At 41.4% G+C, this 20,169-nt stretch overlaps 1 protein-coding gene across 1 annotated transcript in view; it reads left to right on the forward strand.

Annotated features, from left to right (window-relative positions):
• Positions 1–20,169, forward strand: part of PDZRN3 (PDZ domain containing ring finger 3) — a 245,239-nt gene that overhangs the window by 16,806 nt on the left and 208,264 nt on the right. The window contains exon 3 of the mRNA XM_040492154.1: positions 5,039–5,146. Within this exon, the coding sequence (XP_040348088.1) occupies positions 5,039–5,146 (108 nt within the window). The remainder of the gene's footprint in view (positions 1–5,038; positions 5,147–20,169) is intronic.

Consider the following 20,169-nt stretch of genomic DNA (forward strand, 5'->3'; position numbering starts at 1 on the left):
GGGAGGAAAATGGCCGCTGAAACGGCTCTGGGGACCAGACATGGCAAAGGGCGCGTTGCAGGATCTCCCCTTTCATATGGGGTTATTTGAATGTGCATCGTCTGTTGCTCGTTTCTTCTGCTCGCCATTTCCTCGTCTATTAATGTAAAAGGAAAATAGTCCAAGGGAAGGAAAAGAAAATCGTGAACAGGGGCTGTTTGGTAGGAGATGGGAGATGCTGTAGAGGCCAGGGAGACTGGGTCCCTGTGGTCACGGAGTTTGTGTCCTGGTGGGGACATCAAGCAAGAAACAGGTAAATAATAACAGTTACGGATTGGGGGACATGTGATGCAGGAAAAAAAATGGGAGCACGGCAGGTGGTAGAGACCAAGCAGCAAGGGGTGTCGCTGGCCAGGGTGATCAAGAAAGAGCGGAGAAGATGTTAAGCTGAATCCTGAAGGATAAGCAGATACCAGGCATCCGTATGTGGCTAAACTGTGTGCCTGGGTTGGCTCACCCTTGGGGCCCAGATATACTGTATTTAGTTGAGTGCTCTTAACTGTAAAAAATTGAGCTTATTTAGTTAGCTCTAAATTATATTTTCACTGCTGAACTATGGTACGTGACTTAAAAAAGTTTCATGCAAAAAGCAGCATTTTAAAAGATGAAATTAAAATGTGAGTGTGAATAAAATTTCTCGTATGTTCTTTGATCGTTCCAGTGCACTGCTTTGCATGGGCCCATCTTTGAAGACCCCTGAGCTAGAGGAAAGTGAACAGGCCTGAGGAAGCCCATGCAAAGCCTAGAATAGGGTCGGAGTTGGCATTTGGGGAAACTGCAAAGAGTTCAGCGTGGCTAGAGTAGAGGAGCGGGCAAGAAGTGGTCAGAAAGAGACTGGGAGAAGATGGGGGAGTTAGCGTGAGGAGAAATGAGGGTTGAGTTCCCTTGGCTTTAGGCCAAAGCCACAGTTTCAAAAACACACAGGGTTAATTTTAAGAAATGACAACTTAACTTACAGGTGATATGTAGCCATTAAATGACGGACTGACCCATTATCTGTCCTATAAAACATACATACAGAGAAGAACCCTTCAGACCACGAGATTAAACTGTGAGAATGAAGAGGGGTGGGGACATTTTGCTGAGATGGGCACACACGGTTGTGTTTGTGTCCTTGTCTCGGTGACTTTCTTAAGAAAGTGTAGAATTGTGTCCCGTTGGTACTTTTTTCCTTTTGACTGTAGCCATTTGGCTGAACAGCTTGGCAGCATGTTGCAGTGCTGCTCTGCTTGAGTCCTTGCTGCCAGGAGTCCACACTCGCCAGCAAAGGGCAGGGCTGAGGGAGGGGCTCGGATGTCTAAGTAATTGGTCCCAGGAAACGAGCGGTCCGTGTTCCCCAACTTGTTTTAGAATGTGTTGTGCTCTGCCGCTTAGGGCGAATGACAGAGGCCGTCCTTGATTTGGGCTCGTAAATATTATTTCTCCTGTCCCTACTCACTGTTAATAGTTCCAAGAAATGACTTCAACCAGCTAAGATGCACTTCACCGTTAGTTAGATGTTTCAGCAACTTCCACAGGAGAAAGAGCCCAAACCAGGAAGGTCTGTTCTCTGCCTCACCAAAGCATATGTAGGAAAAAGGAACCCACGGTTGGCAAAATGCTTGAAATGGAGAGGCATGCCTGTGTCTTGGGGATGGTTGGAGAACTTGATACGTGAAAGGCCGTGAAGATTGTATTTATCTTCTGTCCCTCTCTGGGAAGAAAGGCCACTCCCAGCCTCATTGGAATATGGTTCTTTCTTGTGCTTATCAAAGTACATGTTTTAGGTACTTTTTTTTTCCTTTCTCCTTTAAAAAGCTGATTGAAGTGAAAGCCAGAATGAATTTTGTAGCATTCATAAGTGTTCTTAGTTACTGTGGTCTTTTTTCAAGAACTGCGTGCGTGTCCCCTGGAGGAAAGTTTAATTCCATATGCATGTGGTTACAATAGTGTTTTTAAAAAACTGGTCCTGATTAGCAGAAATAGCATAATGAACCCTAAATGTATTCTGAACTGTTGCCTGGAAATCTGGCAGGTCATTGAGAACACGCTGAAAAGCCAAGATGAGCAACAATGCACACTCATTGTTAGTAACTGGAAGTGGAAGGCAGTACCCACGACGTGTGCGTTTCCCAAGGGATTCTTGTGTTAGATGCTTGGTTGGGTTGTGACATAAGCCCAGCCGGGGGGCGCTGACACGAGTCTTTTCCTTGCATGATGCACTGCCCTTCGCAGAGTCACATCATTCATTCATTAATTCTTATATCCCTTCAGACACAGCAGCTAGTCTGGTGTGTCAAACCTGTCACTTCAGCCTTTGGCGGGTATTCTTCATCTTCAGGTACCCCTCTGATGGAAACAATCCCTTTGATTTTTCCTTTTCTCAAGCTGGCAAAACAAAACAAATCCCAAGCCGTGTTAGTTCACCTTGATAAATAACTTGGACTTAAAATGTATTCAGAGAGGGACCAAACAAAGAATCGAGCAATGTCTTTGAAGAGACACATCTAGCTTTCCAGGATGGGATTGCTTTGGTTTTCTTGGATTTTGTCCTTGCTGTATTTTTTTTTTTTTTTTTTTTTTTTGCGTTCTTTCTCCACCTCCTACCACTGTCTTATTAATTTAACCTGAATTGTGCTGTTTGCTTTTGCCTGTTCCTCTGCTTTTGCTTGAACTTACTGATTGTCCTAAGAAAAATTACTTGTGCACAAAGTAGTATTCTGCAAAACAAACCAATGTCAAAATCCTGTTCCCATCTCCCTCTTCCGGCAAGAAATGCAAAGCAATGAATTCAGAGTAAGTGCAGATCTCTTTTCATTGGGTATATTGGCATCACTTCTTAGGGAACCCACAATTGCCCACAAATCAAATCCTGTGTGGTCCATTGAGATTCTTCAGGTTTCTCCAGTGGAATATTCCATAGCCTGGAATGTGGAACTTCCGAATTAATGCTTCTTGTTGAGATTTTTCTCCATAGGAGGCAGTATTGCACTTTGAGCTTGTGTAAGGGAATGCCTTTAGTTTTGAAACTGACCTGTGCTACTTTTTAGCTCTGTGACCTGTGATAAGTTATTTAACCTCTCTGTCTCAGGTTTTTCCTCTATGAAATGGAGAATAATATAGTACTCACCATTTTTAGTTATTGGAAGGATGAAACAGTGGACACAGGGTGCTCCCTACCTGCCTGCTGCCTAGCGTGTAGTCAGTAAATAGAAGCAGTTGCCCAACTGTGTACTTAAAATTGAGATATGCATGTGGGGAGATACATGAATGTGCTGGGATTAGTGCATTAGTGAGGCGGCTGTGAGAGAGAAAGGAGGCAGGGAGAAATCCAGACAGTGAAGGGTTAGTCTGCAGTGGCCCCATGCAGGGTGCTGTGATGCTGGGCAGGGCTGCCTGTTGAGGATGGCTGATCTAGCACAGCACCCACAGTCTCGCTGACCCTTCTCTCTTGGAAGAGTGTTGATAGAATCCAGATGTCAGTTTGGAGACCTGTCTTTGTCACGGGGGGATAAATGTTGGGGAAAACACTTAATGCTCATTTTAGGTTGTGATTTTGATTTCTTTTGAATCCTACTTATGACCTTATAGGGTGTGTGTGTGTGTGTGTGTGTGTGTGTGTGTGTGTGTGTTGGAGAGACAGGGGTGAGGATGGAGGGAGAGAGAGAAGAGGTACAGAGTGTACATTCGCTTATTCTTATCCATTGCTCTTTCACTTGAAGCGGTCGATTCAACTACGTTAAAGTCCTCCCTTTCTCCTTTAGAATATGGGTTTTTTCTTTTCTGTTTAAAGAGAAAAATTTTATATTTTCCTTGTTACTTTTTAACAAATGGGATTTATATGTATTTCTGTATACAGAAATTATTTTTAAAATAGATCATCTTACGGCCTTATGGCAACTCCAGAATTTGGAGTTTCTGTGGAAGATCCTGAAATTACTTTTCAAATGCTTTTGTTTGGAAACAACACATACTTGGGCCGTTTAACTTATAAATCCATCTGTTAATCACTAGAAATTTAATCCACACACTTGGAGAGAATTCATCCCAGTGCTGTTTGGAAAGAAGTTCATGAACAAGCTGTGAGGGTTTTTTTTGTTTTTTTTTTATGAGCTTGTTGGAGCTTTTTGATTTTAAATAAAGGAAGGAGTTTGAGCAGCGAGCCGTCGCTTTTCCCAGAAAGTTTCAGTCCAGACTTTGAAAGATCTAAAGGGATTTGAGATTGGAGATGAGAATTTATTAGGATTGGGGTGCTGGTGGTGAGCTTTTCTAATGTAAATCAGAGCACACATAAACACCTATTTTCACAATCAAATTGTTGGGTGCTTAAAAATTTTAATAGTACTTTGTGCTGGTGAGGCTATGGAAAAACACTCTCATGAGCTACGAGTGCTTAATTTGGCAATGCCCGTCAAATCTACATATCCTTGGACCACTGGTTGCATTGATAGGGATATGCCCTAGATAAATACCACAAAAGATATTTCATTGTACAGGTTGGAAGAAGGTATGAGACACATCATTGTCTCTGAGAATGGCAAATGGAAGCTGCTTACTATCCCATTACTGGGATACCGTTCAGCCATTTAAGGGAGTGAGGTAGAAAGGAAGACTGGAGAAAAGTCCCTAAGATTTGTGAAGTTAAGCAAAAGAGGCAAGGCGCACAAGAATTGAGAGAGCGCACTCCCGTTTGTATGCATGAAAAAGGAACAGATACATGTTGAAGAAAGGTGATCTGTGAAAAAATGTTTTGGAAAGGGTATATAAACTGCCAATAGATGCTATAAAGGGGAAAAGGACACTGGGTAGGAGGTGGCAAGGACTTACACATTTTGATAGGTTTGAAACATCGTACCATGTGCATGTATTAATTTTAGATTAAAACAGAAATTAGGGGTAACAGATGGGCTTTCACCCCATTGCCACTTTTGACATAAGCTCGAGTCCATCATAGTTTTAGAGTGTAAGCTTTAACCAAGTTAATGCCTAGCATTCATGTGTGTGTTTTTTTAACCCAAAGGACAACCAAGATGGATCGTCCACTGAAGGAATCTTTGTATCCAAAATAGTTGACAGTGGGCCCGCAGCCAAGGACGGAGGCCTGCAAATTCATGACAGGATTATTGAGGTATGTGAATGCTGGGCAGTGTCTTTTAATAGGCTGAATGCCATCCCGTCTTCGTCCGGTTCAGTTTGGTCAGGGAGGGAGGCCTGAACCCTCCTGATGGTTGGGCAGGAGAACTCTCCCATTGTGTGGGACTTTATGGAGTGCTGATTGCCTTGGTGTTAAGTTTTTGTTTATATTAAATATAGAGAAGCCAGATTATGAGTGTCATGTTCACAATTTGGCTCTCTTCCTTTAGTCTTGCATCTGTTTTGTGGGCTTCAGTTACAGTTTTGTGCAAAAGCCGTTGGAGAGTTGTCTGTTAGTTAGAACCAGATGAGCAATCCCTGTTGTGCACATTGTGTCGGTGTTCACGTTGGTTCCCAGGGTAAGATCGTGGCAGCTCTGGGGGCTTGCTCATGTCCTCCCAGCTCGCGGCACACAGTTACTGCTACAAATGCATCGTTCTGTCTTCTGTTGCTGGTTTTACCAAGTGATGGTCCAGGGATGTGCAGGCAAAGTTTGATAGGATAGTCACTCACATCATTCCCAACTCTGTCTATTCAGTTCTTCATGGAGCATTTTAAGGTTTTATAGAGCAGGTTTGTGGATTTGCTATATGGAGGAAGTAGATTTCCTGGCCCACCATCCAACACACTGGAATAGGGTCACATAGATGGCCTCAGATGCCCCAGGTTGCCCAAAGGGAGACAGTTACTCATTGTCTCCTTGTATGGGCTCTTGGTGCAAAGTTGGATACAAATGACTGTTTTCTGCTGCTTTTTTTGATCATTTTGATTGCTCTTTTAATGGGTAAATACATGGACTAAGTGGTTGGGTGTCCTGTGAGGAAGAAACTAAATAGGAGAATCCTAGGTAATATGTTGAATCCCACAAGAAAGTCTCCAAGGCCATAGCCATGTAACACGGCACATTAAACGGGGAACAGGAAAAGCAGCACTGTTGGTATTCCAAACACATTAGTGTAGCGTCTGTATTTCTTGAGTGTTTTCATGGTCCGTTTCAAAACTTTGGGCCGAGTGGGAACTCTGACTATGAGATAAGCCATGAGTGGAGTTCATGTAACCCACTGGAATTTGGCCACATGCTTCTCCCCAGAGAAAGGAGCCTTGGGAAGACAGAGAACAAAGTCTGGCTTTCCCTTCTTGTTTGAATGAATTCTGCAATGTGCGAAGCAGAACACTTCAGGATCATTTATGTCCTCAGGAAAACATGCAGTTAAACGTCACCAGGAAAACAAACTAAACATGTTAGGGTCTAAGAGTCACTTTTCTGCGGGAGCGGGTACATCGTGGTCACTTACGTATTAAAGGGATACTTGATTTTGTTTTAAGGACATTATTAATATTGTTACATCCCCATTGACTTTCTGAAGCGTTCTTAAACTTGGAGCTCTTTTTACTGCATGTTTTAGGGTCAATCTTTGTATTTCCCAGGTCAGGGGAGTGGATTTTCCCGAAGAGAAATTGGCTTGGACAAGAGCACTTTCTCAAGAGCTCAAAGGCATACTTACTGTCTTTTTTTTTTTTTCTTCTTTTTGTCTGAGAGAGAAAGAATACATTTTCTGAGGCTATTGTTCAGAAAGATAAGTACAGCTTCCGTTGCCAGGGGTTTGGTGGAACAGCCAGTTTCTCTAAGTAATGGAATTTCATTGCTCTTATGTTTTGCAAATGAGAAATCTACAGCTGGGCAGGATTTTCTCTTGGCAGAGGGGGGAATCTGTATTTGAAATGTGGAGGATGGTTTCTGGTAAGTCACATTCCCCTTTTGGACAGTATGTAAAATATGAATCATGTCCCAGTGTTGAGATGGAAAGAAGGATGATCGCAACAGAGAAACAACATATGTGTCATTGCAATCGACACACCGTGCCCTTCTCCATTAAACCCTGATCTCCTTTGACGTGATACGGTAATTCCCATGACTGAAAAAAGTGTAACCTGCTTCACCTCGTCTGTGTCGGAGTTGATTACTGGGCACGAATTTGATGATTTTAACTGTGCCTGTGTTTGATCACTAAGGAGAGTCAGGCACTTTCTACTTTCCTACCATATTTCTTCCTTTTCAGGGGAGTGGGCCAACTACCAGCAGACCTTCCCCGTAAGAACTTTAATTCTCATGAAAGGGTGCTTCTGTGAAATCCACGGAGACTCACTGAGTTTCGTGCTTTACTGCAGTCTTTAGGCTCTTGCTGCTGCTGTCTGCTCCCTGGGACCAAAGCCAGGCCGCCTCCCTTCAGTTTTTTTCTAACAAAGAGTGTTTCACTGCCCCCGATACTATCGTGAAACAAAATTTACAAAGAAAGTAATAGATGCACACACCCCTACTTGTAAGATCTCTATGTACTTAATAGAAAACTGAAAATGAAGATAACTGATAATAAATCCCACGTATCAGGGTGTATGTGTGCGGACATGGTGACGTTTGAAGGTACCCTGAAGGTGCCAGGTGCTGGCGCCCCCTGCTAGACCCAACCTGATGTACCAGCTGGAGAGGCTGCCAGAGCGGGAAGGTGGTGCTGGGGACTCTGGCCCTGGAGCCGTGTCACCCTCCGAGATTGAGTTTTCTGCAGTGGTGAACAGGTTGTGGTTGAGTTCTGGCACAACCAAGTCCAGTCTTCTTGTGACTTGCACACTTCCGTGTTTGTGTGTGTGTGTATTTTTAATGTGTGCTGAAATAAACATAACCCAATCTTGACCATTTAACTATTTTTAGTCTTACCCTTCTGTGGCATTTACACGGTCATGCAGCCATCACCACCATCCATCTCCAGAGGTTTCCCGTCTTCCTTCAGTGAAACTCCCCGTGAAACAACTCCGTCCGTGCTCTTTCTGCCCCAGCTCCTGGCAACCACCATTCTACTTTCTGTTTCTGTAGGCACTCCGTGTAAGTGGAATCATGCAATATTGCTCCTTTTGTGTCTGGCTCATTCCATCTGACATGATTCATCCTCTAGGTTCGTCCGTATTGTAAGATATATCAGAATTGCTTCCTTTTTATGGCTAAATACTATCCCACTGTGTATTGATGCCTATACCACATTTCGTTTATCTCTGTATTGACGGACACTGGATTTGCTCCCACTTTTTGACTATTGTGAATAATGCTGCTATGAACAAGGGTGTACAATCTGTATATATGTAACTGAAAAAAAAAAAACCCTTAGTGTGTAAATACGAAACAGAGTTAGGTTCTCCACTCCAATAATTATAAAACGTCTGTTATTTTACCTTCACAAAAGTCTGGCAGGATTTGTGTCAGTTGCATTGGAGGCTTAATGTTCATTGCATGGGACTGTGTGCATTGTAGGACTTGGAGCCTCCTTGACCCCCTCCCCAATCCTTGTGCCAGTGAATGCCCCCACAGATTTCCAGCACTACCTCAGGGAATGGTGGGGGTACCGGAGAGAATCACTGAGATTTATCTTACTCCAAAACCTTATGATGCACAGTGAGTTGCTCAGGAGCAGAGCTGTAAATGTGCCCCCCCTTCTAGCCTGACTGCTGGAGTTTTCTGTCTGGGGGCCCTCAAGGCATGAGAAGGCCTGAGCTGGCTCATTCTGGGGCTAGAAGTCTTGGGCCCCCTCTGATCAAGTGTCTTCCCAGCCCACATAGCTACAGCTTTGGAGCCTGACTGTTCCAGGAGCCCACGCCCAATATTTGCATCCCGTGTCCTCCTGTCTGCTTTGGATTGGGACAGACAGATTGTTGTGCCCACCCTACCTCACATCTGACACTGAGATACAGCAAGTTCCAACTTACTCAGTATTTCCTTGTGATTGTGTGTGTGTGTGTGTGTGTTTTCTCCCTGTCCTTAATTATGAGCTGCCTCAGACCCTTTTCATAACTTCTCACCTCACCTTTGATTGCATATAGTCAGCTCCTCTTTAGAAATTTAATTTCCCCACAGTACCTTTTGTGTACCATAAATACCCCAGTGGTTTAGTTTCTCTGCCTCAGAGCCTAGTCTGCTTTATGAACTCCCTTTCAAAGACAACGCACTACTCTTCATATCTCAGTACCACCACATTTCTTAAAGGAACTTTGCTTTTGTCCTTTGTAACAGTTTGAAACCTTTGGAAAAATCTGCCCAGTGCCAGCTGAGTATGTGTTAACCAATGTAAACAGAATCCATCACAAATAGAGTGCTTTTTTCTGTGACCTCTAGAGTCTACTCTGGACCACCAGTCACATTCTGCCCAATTCTACTGTAAGTGATTTGGAGAAACCAAAAGGTGAAAAATCACATATGGTTGATACTACCCTGAAAAATCCCTTAGGGATGTTCCATGTGGGGAGCACACATCTCTCCCTGAGTCCATCCAGCCGATTTCCCTAGCATTGGAGCATCTCGCTGTTCCCTCAGTTGACTACCATATGAGGTATTTGACTTGTTATGCAAATACCTCATTGGGCATAGTGCTCATGCCAAGAAAAGCACAGCAAAACCAAAGCCTACTAGGAAACTGGCAAATTCACTTGGAGGCATGTGCTATCGGTATATTAGTTTCTTGGTTCAATTTTTTTTTTTTTTTTTTTTTTTGTAGCTACATGGCTGGCATGGCAAATGCATGACCACATGATGTAGTTCCAGAGCAACTCTTAAACCACTTGTAGAGGCCGTCCACATTTATTTATTTATTTATTGATGGCCAGTTTTCAGGCTTCTTAGGTTGGAGAACTGAGCTCACAGCTGCATTGTGCGAGACTCCCATGTGGTAGTGAGCGTACTTGTGTGACAGTTGTTGGGTTAAATGCAGTGTCCTCTTGTACTTGGATAGTGCAGATGTGGACTGCAGTGAAAGTGGACGGTGGCCCAGAGCCATTATTTTGTACCGTCGCCTGTAAATACAGGTTCCCCTTGAAAGCGGGAGGATATGAAGACCCACAGTTGTGGTCACAGAGGCCGTGAGACCTCAGCGGCTTTTGTGTACTCCAGTTACTCTGTTTTGTTTGCTGTAGGTCTGGTTAGCCTGTCATTGCTAGTAAGGCTGGGTTGCAGGACGGACTAGAAAGCTTTAACAATACCTTCCCTTCCAGAACCAGGCTTTGATAGAACACGATGAGATTTTACCGTTTGTTATTGTTAGAAGATACTGTTCTGAGACCAATAAAAATTGCAGAATGGCCTATCATTCACCTGATGAAGCATTTATTTAAAAAAAACAAAAACAAAAACAACTTGGGGTGCCTGGGTGACTCGGTCGGTTTAGCGTCTGACTTCAGTTCAGGTCATGATCTCGAGGTTCTTGAGTTTGAGGCCTGCGATGGGCTCTGTGCCAACAGCTCGGAGCCTGTAGCCTGCTTTGGATGCTGTGTCTCCCTCTGTCTCTGCCCCTCCTCCAGTCGCTCTCTGTCTTTGTCTCTGTCTCTCTCTCTCTCCAAAAAAAAAAAAAAAAAAAAATTACTGTCTTTTATTAAGACTCTCTTTTTATTATCATATTGACTTTTATTTTGACATAATTTCAGATATATGTAAACAAATTCCTGCATAATCTCTTCCCAGATTTGCCAAATATTGACATCTATTACATTTACTTGAATTCTTTTCTCTGTCTACTCTTAATCCCTAAATATATCAGTGTGTGTGTTTTTTAGCAGTAAGACGTTACCTTACAGAACTGGAGTACAGTTGTCTAAATCAGGAAATTCATATGGGGGGTGTCGTTAATCTACCAAATTTATTCAGATTTCACTAATAATCTTTATAATGTCCATTACAGTGAGAGAAAATCTTAGGTCATATGTTTTATTTAGTTGTCATATTTCTTTAGTGTCTCTTAGTTGACAGCATTTGTTGAAGTTTTTTGTCTTTTACAGAAAAGGTCATTTGTAGAGTGCCTCTCAGTTTGGATCTGTTTGTTGCTCATGAATATGGATTTAGGTCATATATTTTGAATGGGAATACCACAGAAGTGATAGTGTGTCCTTCTCAGCACATCCTGTTGGGAGTCACATGATGTCAATTGGTGACATAAATTTGGACTGCTTGGTTCAAGTCCTGTCTGCCAGACTTCTCCACTCTTCAGTTGTTTTCTTCTTTACCTCGTATCTTACAGGGGGATATTTTGTGGCTATGTAAATATTTTGCTGCTCCTCAAACTTTAATACACTGGTTTTAGCATTCTTTTATGGTGTTTACTTGAATTGATCAGTATTAGGGTGGTTGACAAATGGTTATTTTCTAACTGCATTCCTTCTGTGTTTATTAGTTGGCTTTCCACTATAAGAAAGAGTATTCTTTCCCCTGCTAAAAGTCAGTCTTTTTGGTGTTGACATGTAAAATGCAGCGAACACCTCCATAGTATTTGTTTGTTTTTTTTTTTTTCTTCTCCTGCCCCTCTGTTGAACCATTTTCATTTTACCCTAATGTCCTATACTAAAGCAATGGAAGACACTGGCAAAATGATGTTCCTCTAAAATGCAGCCAATTTCTTTCATCCTAATGGTGGAAAAAGCCCTGTGTTTTAGATCAAGATGCCCAAGTTGAAGTTTTGCCCAGTTACTGACTCTGTGGTCTTGGTATCCTCAGTGGTGAGCCTTGATTTCTTCATCTCTAAAAGAGGAAGAGCATTACTGTCTCCCTTACCTGTCATGCTGTGTGGGTGGATCAAGGAGATAATGCAGGTCGAAAGATTGTTGCTATTAAGTACAAATAGGAAGAATTGATTTTCTTTTAAATTAAAATTTTAGCTTCTGACCCAAGAACTTAATACCAAAGCTAAACATAGAAGTCAGCAAAAATAATTTTGACATCTGTTTTCCTCTTACGTGTTTTGGCAAGAATATAGTGCTGCTATAGGATCATTGAGAAAACTCTGACCTGTTTCAAGGAGTAGTCGTCTCTGGAATTAACTTTGTGACCAGTTAAAACCAAATATACCCTCTCTGATCTATATTAATTGCTTTCTAGTGACTGTACTGATGTATTGACTTTGTTATGTGTATTAGTGTTGTTGCTGTCTTACTATTGGGCTATTAAAACTAGTTTTTGGAAAAAAAAAACAAGAACAAGTAGGTTTTCACTGAACATCTTTGTAACAGACATCCCTGCACACCAGCCAGATAAACATACAACTTAGATGAAGAACAGAACATATGGCATGATGCAATTTGTGTATTTTAAAAGCATTTCTATATATTTGTCTTTTCATAGGAAAAATCCTCTGAGCTAATAAACATTTTATAGTTCTTAATTTTGTGGGGGATTGGGGGGAGACTTGAAATTTCTGAAGTCAGCTCATATGTGGAACTTGAGAAACTTCATAGAAGACGATGGGGGAAGGGAAGGGGAAAAAAATAGTTACAAACAGAGAGGGAGGAAGGGAGGTAGTCAAACCAAAAGAAATTCTTTTTTTTTTTTTTTTTTTTTTTAATCATTTGTTTATTTTTGAGAGAGAGGAACAGAGTGCAAGCAGGGGAGGGGCAGAGAGAGGAGACACAGAATCTGAAGCAGGCTCCAGGCTCTGAGTTGTCAGCACAGAGCCCAACACCGGGCTGGAACTCAAGAGCTGTGAGATCATGACCTGAGCCTGAGTCAGATGCTAAACAGGCTGAGCCACCCAGGTGCCCCAACCATAAGAGACCCTTAAATACAGAGAACAAACTGAGGGTTGATGGGCGGGGGAGAGGGGAAAATGGGTGATGGGCATTGAGGAGGGCACTTGTTGGGATGAGCACTGGGTGTTGTATGGAAGCTATGAATCACTGAAATCTACCCCCAAAACCAAGAGCACACTGTACACGCTGGATGTTAGCCAATTTGACAATAAGTTTTATTTAAAAAAAAAAAAAAAAAAAAGATGGCGAAGCTAAACAGTAAAAATAAAAAAATAAATTTCTCAAGTAACATTAATGTTGGAAGTCTACAAAGTGAGCATTAGTTTGGTAATCCATAAATAAGTAAAGATGAAACATGTGATGTTGGAAGTTTCTTCTCAGTTTTTTAAAAATTTTTTTATTAAAAAGATTTTTTTTCTTATGTTTATTTATTTATTTTTTTTTTTTGAGAGAGAGAGAGAGACCAAGCACGAGTGGGGGAAAAGCAGAGAGAGCATGGGACACAGAATCCAAAGCAGGCTCCAGGCTCTGAGCTGTCAGCACAGAGCCCGATGCAGGGCTCGAGCCCATGACCATGGGATCATGACCTGAGCCACCCAGGCGTGACTTTCTTCTTCGTTTTGAATGTCACAAGGCTGGCTCCTGCTCATAGTTCTTGAAAACGTTATTTGACGTTCTCATGTCTGAAAGCTCATGGCCTCTGCCCCATGTATGGACACGTGCAGTCAGCTAGCTTTATGCTGAAACTCTGGAATCAGGGCCCTGGACACTCCTCTTTGGCAGAGCACCTCCCCCCCATTCTCAGCTTAAGTTGATCAAAGTTCGCTGATGTTGGCCTGTGTACTTGTGCAGGAGCTCCGGCTCTACTGAAGTTTTAAATCTATCCCTCATGGTCCTCTTTTAATAAAAAGATTTAATTAGATCACCCACAGAGTACTTGAAAATCTAGAATAAATCAGAAGGGACTGGTGTCCCCGTTAAATTTTCTGAATAAAAATTAGGCCAGAAAAAGTATAATTTGGTAATTTCCCAAGGAAAACAAAATAAAACCGCAAACCTTTTGATAGCTGTACAGATAAAATGCATTTTATATTCACTCATCTTCTTTACACATGATGTCTAGACACTTAACCTTTAAGTATGGGGGGGGGGTTTGAGAACAATTTTCTTTAAAATTAGGTTTTGTCTTTCTGTCACTATAAGGCAAAGAGAGCTGGAGAGACACAGGTCTGGGGACCCTTCAGAGCAGCAGACTGACATCATTTTGGAAACAGAAACTAAGCCCATTGCCTGTAGATTAGGGTGCGGTGAGCAGGAGGAGGGAGCAGGAGGAGGGAGCGTTGATTTGGAAATTGTCAGTGCAAATTGCAAATGGGAAGACTTGGGGCGGATGGCAGCTGTGTGTGCTGATTTGCCATTATGCCACTTTCACTGGGGACTCTGAATACCCCGGGGGGTGGGAAGTGGCGGCAGCATTTCCTCTAATGATGATGAATGGTTCCCAGGAGCCTCACCAGGAAGCGCAGCTGGGACAGAGCCTGTCTGCCTCTGCCACACTGAGTGCCACACTGCTCCAGGGAGACCTTTTTACCATTTACCCGTCTTTGTCTATTTTGGTAGCCGTTTGAACTGCACAGAGTCTGTGTCCCACCCCTTTTCTCCTGAGGGTGGCACTCCCTGCTGTCTTTTTGGCTCCTCTGATTCTTTTAACTTCCATCTTTCATCGCTTCCTCTTTTCCTGCTGGTGCTAGGGAGTCATTTGACAGCTCTTGCCGGGTAGGGGAGCTGAGAGCCTACGCATGTTGGTTTTCCAACTCCTCTTCCACCTCTCAAAAGAGACCTTCTGCTGCGTTTTAAAATGTGCTAAATATATATGTTTTTTGTTTTTCAATCCTTCGAGAAACTCTAGGAACGGAATCAATTTTGACAGTCTCTAATCAAAGAAAACAATTTTTATTCTTTTCACAGAATGATTGTTACTAAGAAATACCGTGTTTCCAGACACCATGATTTTTTTTTTTTTTTTTTTTTTTGCTGTGAGACTTTCTGTTTTATTTTACTTATTTATTTTTTAATATAATTTATTGTCAAACTGGTTCACATCCAGTGTGTACAGTGTGCTCTTGATTTTGGGGTGGATTCCTGTGACTCATCGCTTACATACAACGCCCAGTGCTCATCCCGACAAGTGCCTTCCTCACTGCCCATCACCCATTTTCCCCTCTCCTCCACCCATCAACCCTCAGTTTGTTCCCTGTGTTTAAGAGTTTCTTATGGTTTGCCTGTCTCCCTTTCTGTAACTATTTGTCCCCTTCTCTTCTGCCATGGTCTTCTGTTAAGTTTCTCAAGTTCCACATATGAGTGAAAACATATGATACCTGTCTTTCTCTGACTGAGTTATTTCACTCAGCATAATACCTTCCAGTTCCACCCACGTTGCTGCAAATGGCATGATTTCATTCTTCCTCATGGTCAAGTAGTGTTCCATTGCATATATAAACCACATCTTCTTTATCCATTCATCAGTTGGTGGGCACTTGGGCTCTTTCCATAATTTGGCTGTGGTTGAAAGTGCTGCTATGAACATTGGGGTACATGTGCCCCTATGCATCAGCACTCCTGTATCCTTTGGATAAATTCCCAGGAGTGCTATTGGGTAGGGTAGTTCTATTTTTAAGTTTTTAAGGAACCTCCACACTGCTTTCTGGAGTGGCTGCACCAGTTTGCATTCCCACCAGCAGTGGAAGAGGTTTCCCATTTCTCCACGTCGTTGCCAGCATCTGTTGTTTCCTGAGTTGTTCATTTTAGCCACTCTGACCGGTGTGAGGTGGTATCTCAGTAAGGTTTTGATTTGTATTTCCCTGATGAGGAATGATATTGAGCATCTTTTTATGTGTCTGTTAGCCATCTGGATGTCTTTTTGGAAGAGTGTCTATTCATGTCTTTTGCCCGTTTCTTCACTGGATTATTTGTTTTTCGGGTGTGGAGTTTGGTAAGTTCTTTATAGATTTTGGATACTAACCCTTCATCCAATACGTCATTTGCAAATACCTTTTCCCATTCTGTCGGTTGTCTTTTAGTTTTGTTGATTGTCTCCTTTGCAGTACAGAAACTTTTGATCTTGATGAGGTCCCAATAGTTCATTTTTGCTTTTAATTCCCTTGCCTTTGGAGATGTGTCGAGCAAGAAATTGCTGTGGCTCAGATCACAGAGGTTGTTGCCTGCTTTCTCCTCTAGGGTTTTGATGGTTTCTTATCTCACATTTAGGTCTTTGATCCATTTTGAGTTTATTTTTGTGTATGGTTTAAGAAAGTGGTCTAGTATCAGTCTTCGGCATGTTGCTATCCAGTTCTCCCAACACCATTTGCTAAAAAGACTGTCTTTTTTCTATTGGATACTCTTTCCTGCTTTATCAAAGATCAGTTGGCCATCCATTTGTGGGTTCACTTCTGTGTTCTGTATTCTATTCCATTGGTCTGTATGTCTATTTTTGTGCCAGTACCATACTGTCTTGATGATTACAGCTTTGTAGTAGAGGCTAAAGCCAGACACAACAATTTGAGAATTTATTAGGCAGACACTTGGAACTCCTACCTAAAAAATTATTAGGTGTTTGTTTAAAAACTTGGGAGGAAGATGATTATATAGAATGATACAGTTGTGGCTTATTGAAATTTTTCAGGTTGTGGGAACGCCTGGGTGGCCCAGTCTGATGAGTGTCCAACTCTTGATTTCAGCTCAGGTCATGATTCCAGGGTCATGGGATCAAGTCCCATGTCAGCCTCAGCACTCAGTATGGAGCCTGCTTAAGATTGTCTCTTTCCCTGTCTCTTTGCCCCTCTCCCCAGCTCACATGCTCACTCTCTCTCTCTCTCAAAATAAAAATAAAATCTTAAAAAAAATCTTCATGTTGTGTGATTCTTAGGATAGTAGTGGAAGAGAAATCCTTGGCTAGTGTATTATCTCTTTGTGGATGTGAATCAAATTCCCCTTATTACGAGAGAGATCAGGATCCATAGAGAGCTAAACTGTGGTCCCTGACTGTAGGGTGTTTACCTGTAAGGCCAGTATATAGAACAAGATGGCTGACACTAGGGTTATAAGAAAGCCGGTCAGTACATAGAATGGTTAAGTCACACACTCTGAAATTAGAGCAAATTTTGAATTCTAGTCCTGCCATTTGCTATTGTTAGCCTTAAAACTACCAGCTATTTTTCCAGAAAAAGGTGGGTTTGTCTGTGAAGAGTAGAGAATTGGAATCTGGGATAAGTAAGCTACAGCAAATCTATAGGCAAGTTCAACAAACCAAAGAGAGGAACATTATTGTATGGAAAAGGAGGAGGAAGTTGGGAGGAGTTGTTTTGAATAAAATTACATTAAAGGGAATCAGGAATTCAGGGTGATGATGATTTCTCTTTGACTAAGTTGCCAGGGGTATTTGATTTCTTGTAGGAGATATAACATGTATCTTCCCCTACTGGGGTTTTTCTTACAGAGTTCTGTAATTGACAGTTCTTCTTGTAATTGAGTGGTACAGCTCTCCCTACCAGCTTCTCCTCCTACCATCTCAAGTCTACTTTAGCGAGGTTTCCCTGTCTAAATTTTCACACTACCCTCATGACCTTGGGGAAGCTTATTATTATTTCTGGGCACTGCTTTCTTCTGTAAAATATGGACACTGTTCATATATTATAAGGTTGCTATAGTAAAGAAAATAATGCGTGTGTCTGAATACTGTAAATTTGGCCCCAGAATAAACACTCGCCAGGTGGTTAGCTTTGCTGGGTTGTTTCCTGTAGTTGTGTAGAGGCTGGCCTGGAGGGACCTTGCAGCGAGCTCAAGCTTTGATGATGATTGTATGGCACAGTTTCGTGAGCCTGAAATTACAGTTGTGAGTAGATCATTTTAATTTGGTTTGGAGTTCTTTTTTAAGTTAGTGACCTTTTGAATCTGGATTGAGAAAGAGCTGTCACTTCCTAAGGCCATATAAATCACAGTAATTGATCAATCAGAAATAATTCTTAATTTACATCATAGTGTGAACAACATGGTAATTCATTGCATATGTGCTGACTTAAGTGTTCTAAAAATAAAGTAAAACAATTGCGTGTTTAATATCAGCTATTTTTAAAATGCCACAACAGAATAAGATTTCCATTTTTAAGTTGACTCATGAAGAATGTTGGGATTTTCTTAAAACTGTGAAGGGTTTCTTTGACTACCTCATCCCTTAAGATTACAAGTCACATTTAATTTCTTTCTGTATCTTGATGCTAATATAATACACCAGTGTAGAAAAATTGAAAAATACAATAAAGTATAGAGATGAAACTAGAAACCGTTACTGATAGTAAGCATTGTCTCTTTAAAAAAAAATTTTTTTTTAATGATGTTTGTTTATTTTTGAGAGAGAGAGAGAGCGCGCGTGAGTGGAGGAAGGGCAGAGAGAGGGAGACACAGAATCGGAAGCAGGCTCCAGGCTCTGAGCTGTCAGCACAGAGCCCGACGTGGGGCTCAAACTCACAGACTGGGAGATCATGACCAGAGCCGAAGTCAGACACTTACCTGACTGAGCCTCTGGGGCGCCCCAGTAAGCGTTGTCTTGACAAAAAGAGAGGAAGAGATAGAATCAGATGTGTGCCAGGATCTGATGGGGCATGGAAATTGCATAAGGGACACATATTTATTACTTGTTTTTAAACTGTCTTAACTGGAAACAGCTCAAATAAAATAGGATTAAGTATGATTTTGTTGTGGCATTGTTAATGGATTTCTAACGCTTTATATCATTTTTGGAAATACGCTTATAAGAACGTTTGGTGAGTATTGATGTTAATGGTGACTTAGAAGAGATTGCGGGTGATAAAGGAATTGTAGAGGAGGAGGAATCAAGCAAGAAAAAAAGTATTTCATCATATTTTTATTGAAAGCTCCTGAAACTATCAATAGAGCAACATCTGAATTTTCTTCCGTGATTAAAAGGTAAGTTTGACTTACCTTCTACTTCATTGTTTCCTTCTAGAGGACTAGTGGTGATGGTATCACAAGCTGGTGACGGTTTTAATTTCTCTATTTGGTGTCCTAATCAGCGTCTTGGTATCTAGAGAACTAATTTCCTTTGCTGTATGAACCAGCAGAAGGAAAGTGATCACACAGGACGTTAAATGCTAAGTTTCATGGAATCATGTTCACAGAAATGTTGCCTTAATCTTGGCGTTGGGGTTTTAATGAAGTTCTAAATGACACTTTAACTTAATATTACTAGACAGAGTCCTTTAATTTACTGTGTTTTGACACATAAAAGTTTTTGATTGCCTAAAGAGCTTGTAAAATAATAGGTTTTACATATATGTATCTGTGTGACTCTCTATGAGTATATGAATCTGTGGGTAAGTGTGTATGCCTGAATACATAGCCCTTCCTTAAATTAACGTGAGTCACTTGCGAGATTTGCCTTTATTTTGTATGAGTCACTCAATGGAGACTCAAGACCAATTGAAGGTCTAAGCTATTTTTAATATAGTCCCTGTTTGGTAGGTAACCTTGGTTTATACTCTGTAAGAAAGGAAAGGAGAATCCTGTGGGCAGATGGTATTATGTAAAATAGAGGCAAGGAAATCTTTGTTGTGACAAGGTGACTTAATTACCTGTGAAGCCTATTCATAGGTAAATGTAGGTTACTTGGCCATATATACTCAGTCTTGTAAGTGAAATGCAGTCTCATCTGCTGAACTCACTAGATTTAATAGAGCATACAGGGAATTACACTAATTCAGAGAGAAGAAGAGAAGAAAGGAAGTTGCTCTTTCTATCAAAATATTTTCCTTTTCCCCCTTTAGTTAGTTTGAAAGTTAAGTACATATAAGCGTCCTTTGCTTTTTACCATAATTAGAACATTAAAGGCATTCAATATGAGCTGTTGGTAGGTTTTTGTTATAACTGATCCCAGTTCTAAGTGAGCTCTCAAAGCTTAAAATAGAGGTTTAAGGAGAGAAAAATCTGATAAGCTTCCATTCGTTCTGAATCCGTTTATTCCAGTCTTGTTAAGCGTGATACATGGGAGAAATACAAGCCAGAGGGTGTAAAAACAATGTCATATTATTTCCCTGAAGGACCAGCCATTAAACTTCTATGAACATACGTGGGAGAGGAAATTAGGCCTTGCGATACACCGCAGGGCAGGAGAGAGAGTGCACCCTCATCTGCAGAAAATCGGAGTGATGGATGGTCAGTTAGGCCTGTGTAGCATTTCGTACTGATCAGCAAACTGAAACAAGTGTTTGTCAAACTTCAGTCATCTATCTTCTTACCATCTCTGTGCCACCTGTTTTTGTGAAATACCTAACATTGTTTTAAAGCAACATACATTTGTTTAACTTAAACTTATTTAACAAAAAAAAATTTTTTTTAACGTTTATTTTATTTTTGAGACAGAGCATGAACGGGGGAGGGTCAGAGAGAGGGAGA

Source organism: Herpailurus yagouaroundi, unplaced genomic scaffold (genome assembly GCF_014898765.1).
Source record: "Herpailurus yagouaroundi ecotype Mexico unplaced genomic scaffold, PumYag 183, whole genome shotgun sequence".
NCBI classification, from domain to species: Eukaryota; Metazoa; Chordata; class Mammalia; order Carnivora; family Felidae; genus Herpailurus; species Herpailurus yagouaroundi.